Genomic DNA, 5,944 nt, shown 5'->3' with positions numbered 1-5,944 from the left:
GGACTGCTGTTTACTTGCTTAGAACATGAAGGACCTGTCCAAAAAGGATTTGTATTTGCAGCCTGTGATCTTTGGGTATGTAAATATGTTACGGTTTCTGGTTGACCATGTGGTGTTATGTAGTACGAAATGTGATAGTAGGAAAGAAGGCGCTAGTCGCCAGACCTGCTTGAAACAAGTACAGGCAAACTTGAACATTATTAGCACCTCCATTGGCAACCAGTGCAACCTTCTATAGTAAGGGCTAATGTGGTCGTTTTTCCTCAATCTGAAGATCAAGCGAACCGCAGTGTTTTGCACTATTCTTAATTTTTGTACTGTTTTCTTTGGGATACCTAGTGAGAGGAGGAGGAAGATGGAAAGAAGGATTATGGAAAGTTCTGGTATGACAAATCCTTGTAAGTCCTGGTATAAAACAGGTGAAGTAGGATAAGAAGACACCAGAGCTCACAGAAGCACCCCCTCCCTCTCTTCCTCTCTCTGCAACTGATATCTATTTCTGCAACTGATAATAACAGTAGATTAACTGTGAAAAGATATTTCACACCATTTACCAGAAGGCATACAAGGATGGGGAAATACCCTGTTTGTAAGTTAGCTACTGTGTCAGTGGAACTTGAGAGAAACAACAGGTCCTAATCAGTGTTCCCTCTAAGCGGGCGGGTGTTGTGAGCAAACTTTTTTCACTGTGAGCTAAAAATATCGGGCGCCAGCAAGTTATGAGCCAAATAAATATGTTGTCAAAGTTGCTGATACATGAGGACGAGGTATTCAAAGGAATTTTAGGCCTACACGCTAAATTAAATAACGTTAAATAATATTTTTAAGAACACAAAACAACGCATTAATTCTTGAAAGTACAAAATTCTTTTTTTTTTTTTTTACCAGAAAAACTCAAATTTATTTTAAAACAGTCTACAGAAATTGTAGGGATGAAATGATATCTTAATAAATGTTTTACAACAAATGTAGTTATGTCTGTTACATCCATATGTGTAAACTGTAAATTAAAAACAGTCCAGAAGACAATACGTTTGATGCTTTCAATTTCTAGACAATCTATCAATTCCAGCTTCTACACAAAAGTATAAATACATTAAAACAAAATATTGAAAACCATTTTATTGGGCACAAAGTTTGCCTTCAGTGAGAAGAGTTCACTCAATATGTTGTAGAATAATTGTTGTGAAACTGGAATGGAATCAATTCTTCACTCAAGTTAGATATCATCAATATCTTCATCATCATCCCCAATATCATCAAACTGGATTTCATCGTCATCACCGGGGCCAAATGTGTCCGTTTCATTGATTTTAGCATGTTCTGGAAGTTCTCCATAGGCTTTTAGGCTCCAAAATTCTTTATTAAGATTGTTCTCTTCTGCCTTTTTCTGATTTCCAAAAATTGTAAACACTGTCTATGTTTACATTATTTCCTGTGGCTAAATAAAGTTTGATTCTAATTAGGCATTCCAAATGTTCTACTCTTAACTTATTACGAGTCTTTGTCTTTATAGCATTCATCAAGCTAAATCCTCTCTCACAATCGGCACTTGAAGCCTGAAAGGTGCCACACACGTCTAATAGAGCATTTAGTCCACTGAACTGTTTATGCTGCTGAGCAAAATTGTACATTTCCTGAATCGTTTGTATAGCTCCTGCTTTTACTTTTTCAGCAATAATATATTTGAACTCCGAATATTCTGAAATAAGCTGCCTTTTGAAACAATGTTCATCATCTTTGTTCATTAACAGAAAATAACGGTTAGATAATCGTGAAAATTGTTCGTTTCCAAATGTAAATTCCTCTAAGTTGGACGGATTTGAGATACAGTCTTTGTCGAAAACACGCCAGTCCTCTAATTCATTGTCAGGAAATCTTTTGTCCATATGATCACAAGTTTGTGTAATAAATGTAAGAATATGATCTGTTTTAATTACAGAATTACAAGATGAAATGAGAGTTTCAACATTTTCATTGAAATGTGGTTTTTCTCCCAGATATTGAGATCTGAGTTTCCTTAATTTGGCTTTAGTGAACTGGAATGCATCCAAAGGTGCCAAACAACTCTTCTGAAGAAGCTTACACAGTGATCCAAGCTCCTCAAGAACATCGCAGAGAATAAATAGCGCAACTTTAAATTCCAGATTACTCAATTTAGTCAGGCAGTATTTGTGCACGGGATCATTGTCTTCTTCCACCTGTTCTTGACAATATTCTAACAGGATGTCATAATTTCTAACCACTGCACTTACAGCAAAGTGCCGAGACAGCCACCTAACATCATGTATAGCTTTAAATGAAATGACATCTGAGTCTGCAGCATTAGCAATATCCTCCAGTTTGGCTTTTCGTACGCTCGATCTACTGAAAATCGTATACACGGTGCGTATTAGAGTTTCGATCTCTTTCATGAATGGGATCGTTTTCCATGCATCGTCTATGCCTAGATCTTCGCGGTGAGCTACACAGTGTTGCTCTAGAAGATGAGGAACTGATTGACGTAACTTTGCAGCTACACCATTATGCTTCCCAAGCATGACTGATGCTCCATCGGACGTGAACATGACCATACGACTGAAATCTAAATCGTTCTCACTATAAAACTGCTTTATAGCATCAACTATAGCTGTGCTGTCACAAGCAGTTAGATGTTTGATGCCAGCAAAAACTGTCTCATGAATGTTGCTGCCACTTCTTCTAAATTTAATGTATATTATGAGCATTTTCGAAACAGAAATATCAGTACTTTCATCAATTATTAGGGTATGAAAAGGAGACCTCCGGATTTCTGTAAATGTTTCCCGTTTAACAATGGCATTTATGCAGTCAAGGAACTCGAAAGCATAGTTTTTGCTTTTCCAGCTATCAGGTATTTTTACGTATTTAGCCATGTGATTGTGAATTTCCTGGACGGATAGCATGGACGAATTCAACTTTACCGCTAGCAATATATTATCAATTAAAATGTTAACTTCCTCTGGACTTGATTTATATCTCTGTGCGTATTCGATTCTGTTGTTCCGACTATCGGGAGTTTCTTTCAAGAAATTCATTAGAAAACCTCGGCTTTGATTGTGAAGCTTTTGAACCGCTTCTAAATGAGAATTATGATTCAGATGACGCTTTAAATAATCAATTTTCCACTCAGACCAAGTCTTCCCTGTGCTCCATTCTCCGTTAACACCTGCTTTTCGGCATAGGGAGCAAATTAATGCGTTGTCCGTGTCGCTATATTCGAATATTTCTTTCATCGCCACTGTTTTCCGTCCACTCGCGTGCGGCAACGTGGTGTCAACCAAAAACTCGGTCAGCCATTCCTTCTTAAATTGGCTGCGCTTTTTCTTTGTGCTGCTACCAAACTCTTCATTCTCTTTACGCTTCGACATTTTCGAATGGATGTAAAAATTATTTGACTGAATCTATGGAAGATCGCAAAAGAAAGTTTATGCACACGCTTCAAACGATCGAAACTTGAAAAGAACTTGCTTCATGCATGTATAGATAAACAATGGCGCTCGTGCGGCCTCAGTTTTGTAGCGCATTACTAATTTACTAGTAGTAGTACCGTGTTTCCCCGATGATAAGGCAGGGCCATCAAATAAGACAGCTCCCCCTTTTTAGACAAAAATATAAAATAAGGCACCCCCGCAAATAAGCCACCCACCGATACCTGCGCTTACCCGAATCGAGTGGTACGGTGGGTGACTTCATGTGGTGCCTAGTGCAGGAAATCACTCGCGTCTGCTCTGACCGCCTCTTCCTGCACGAAGTCGGGCCTTATCCAATCAGGAGCTGCATGTCAAAGCAGCTCCTGATTGAATAAGACCCGGCTTCTTGCAAGAAGAGGCGGTCGGAGCGTACGCGAGTCCGGCTGCCTCTCCTTGTTGGCGAGCTGAGCGGACCGTCGGGATCGACCCCCCGCACCCCCTAGGTACGCCTCTGCAAGTCTTGCCTTGCCCGGATTTGCCGCTCTCTTCCGGTGTTACTCCCCCCCCCACCCGACTCTCCTCTCGCCGCCCTGCCATCTGCCGTACGCCTCTTCCGATCGCCCCCCTCCCTGCTCGCACCCGGGATCCGGAAGGTTCGCCCCCCACATTTCGCCCCCAGCAATTCGCCCCTCATATTTCGCCCCCCACATTTCGCCCCCAGGTATGTTTCGCCCCCACACATTTCGCCCCCACACATTTCGCCCCCCGGATGTTTTGCCCCCACACATTTCGCCCCCGCACATTTCGCCCCTGAGCCCTGCAGCCCTGAAATCAACCTGCTCTCTGCCTCCCCCAACTCTCTCTCTGGCTCCCCGGCTCTCCAGTGCATCGCGCCCTGCCCGGGGCCGGAGCAGGGCGGCTGGGAGACAGCGACGCGGCCGCCAGGGTCGGAAACCCCAATCCCCCCTCCCACACAGCCGGGCCGCCCAGGGAGGGGAAGACAGCGACGCGGCCGCCAGGGTCGGAAACCCCAATCCCCCCTCCCACACAGCCGGGCCAGGGTCGGAAACCCCAATCCCCCCTCCCACACAGCCGGGCCAGGGTCGGAAACCCCAATCCCCCCTCCCACACAGCCGGGCCAGGGTCGGAAACCCCAATCCCCCCTCCCACACAGCCGGGCCAGGGTCGGAAACCCCAATCCCCCCTCCCACACAGCCGGGCCGCCCAGGGTCGGAAACCCCAATCCCCCCTCCCACACAGCCGAGCCGCCCAGGGAGGGGAAGACAGCGACGCGGCCGCCAGGGTCGGAAACCAAACCCCAATCCCCCCTCCCACACAGCCGGGCCGCCCAGGGAGGGGAAGGACTCCAGCCACGCTGAGCAGATGAGACGGCGGCAGCCACACCACCGGGGGCGAAACATACCTGGGGGCGAAATGTGGGGGGCGAAATGTGAGGGGCGAATTGCTGGGGGCGAAATGTGGGGGGCGAAACTTCCGTGAACCCTCGCACCCCCACCCCGACGTCCGATTCCTCCCCCAGCCTCCCCTTACCTTTGCGACGCGTGTGTGCGCTGTGACGAGAAACTTGTGCGCTGCGATGTAATATTTTGTGCGCCAGCGCACGCCAGCGCAGCTTAGCGGGAACACTGGTTAATGTTGAGGTTTGGCACCAGGGCCGCACCCAGGCGGATATCATGCAAAGATGAACACAGCCCATGATCAGAAGATAGAATTCTCAAGAATTATCATCTAATAACATATGCCAGAAATGTGTTAGGACACCACAGCAGGGAGGGGGTTTGATGCTCGGAATTGCTTATATGGTATAGGGAAGGGGCATTTACGGGAAAAGTTTAGGTCTTACGGTAAACAGAGCAAACGTATAACATGACGCAAATAAACAAGCCAATAAATGAATTTAGTTAGGTAGTGATGCATAGGAAAATAGCCAATAAAGATGTATCAGGTGATTTAGGACAACGTGGTGTTGGCCACCAAGAAATGTATAAAACCAGGCCTGTAGGAGGAAGTAAGCAGAACAGACATCAGAGGATCCTCAGGCCTGAACATCACCTTCTGTTATGCTATATGCTAAATGCTTTATTTCTGTAAGCTGTTATTGATTGGCTAAATAAATATATACTTATTGAAATCAGTATATAGCGTGTGAGGTCTCCTTTGAGGTAGGACTAAACAGCGGCCTACTTCAGTGGTGACCCTCGACTGTGTAAGAGGGGATAAAGACACGCGCCTTAAGCGACCTCAATTGCAGGCCTATACTCAGCTTGTCAGATTGCCTCTCCATTACTTTTGGCCAAAAGTTCGCTTCTGGGTTTTTACGTTTTACTTATGCATTGTCTGTATCTAAACTTCATTATTTTCTTGCAGATTTGCTAGTTTGTCCTTCGTATCTTGCTCGCCCTTTCATACTGCTTCTTTCCTTTCTAGCTTAAAAACCAGCAATGGAATATGGTCGGCCCTAAACACCGGTTTCTCCTTCCTTACTAATCCTG

At 45.0% G+C, this 5,944-nt stretch overlaps 1 protein-coding gene across 1 annotated transcript; it reads right to left on the bottom strand.

The window, feature by feature from the left end:
* Window positions 1-1,002: 1,002 nt before the first annotated feature.
* LOC117358702 (E3 SUMO-protein ligase KIAA1586-like) lies at window positions 1,003-5,039 on the bottom strand. The gene is made up of 2 exons (XM_033940244.1): window positions 4,983-5,039; window positions 1,003-3,422 (listed from the first exon to the last, which is right to left on the bottom strand). The coding sequence occupies exon 2, from the start codon at window positions 3,387-3,389 to the stop codon at window positions 1,365-1,367; it is 2,025 nt and encodes a 674-aa protein (XP_033796135.1). The 5' UTR covers window positions 3,390-3,422; window positions 4,983-5,039; the 3' UTR covers window positions 1,003-1,364.
* Between the last annotated feature and the right edge of the window lie 905 nt (window positions 5,040-5,944).

This window comes from Geotrypetes seraphini, chromosome 4 (assembly GCF_902459505.1).
Source record: "Geotrypetes seraphini chromosome 4, aGeoSer1.1, whole genome shotgun sequence".
Classification (NCBI taxonomy): domain Eukaryota; kingdom Metazoa; phylum Chordata; class Amphibia; order Gymnophiona; family Dermophiidae; genus Geotrypetes; species Geotrypetes seraphini.
This window is presented reverse-complemented; position numbering and strand designations above follow the sequence as displayed.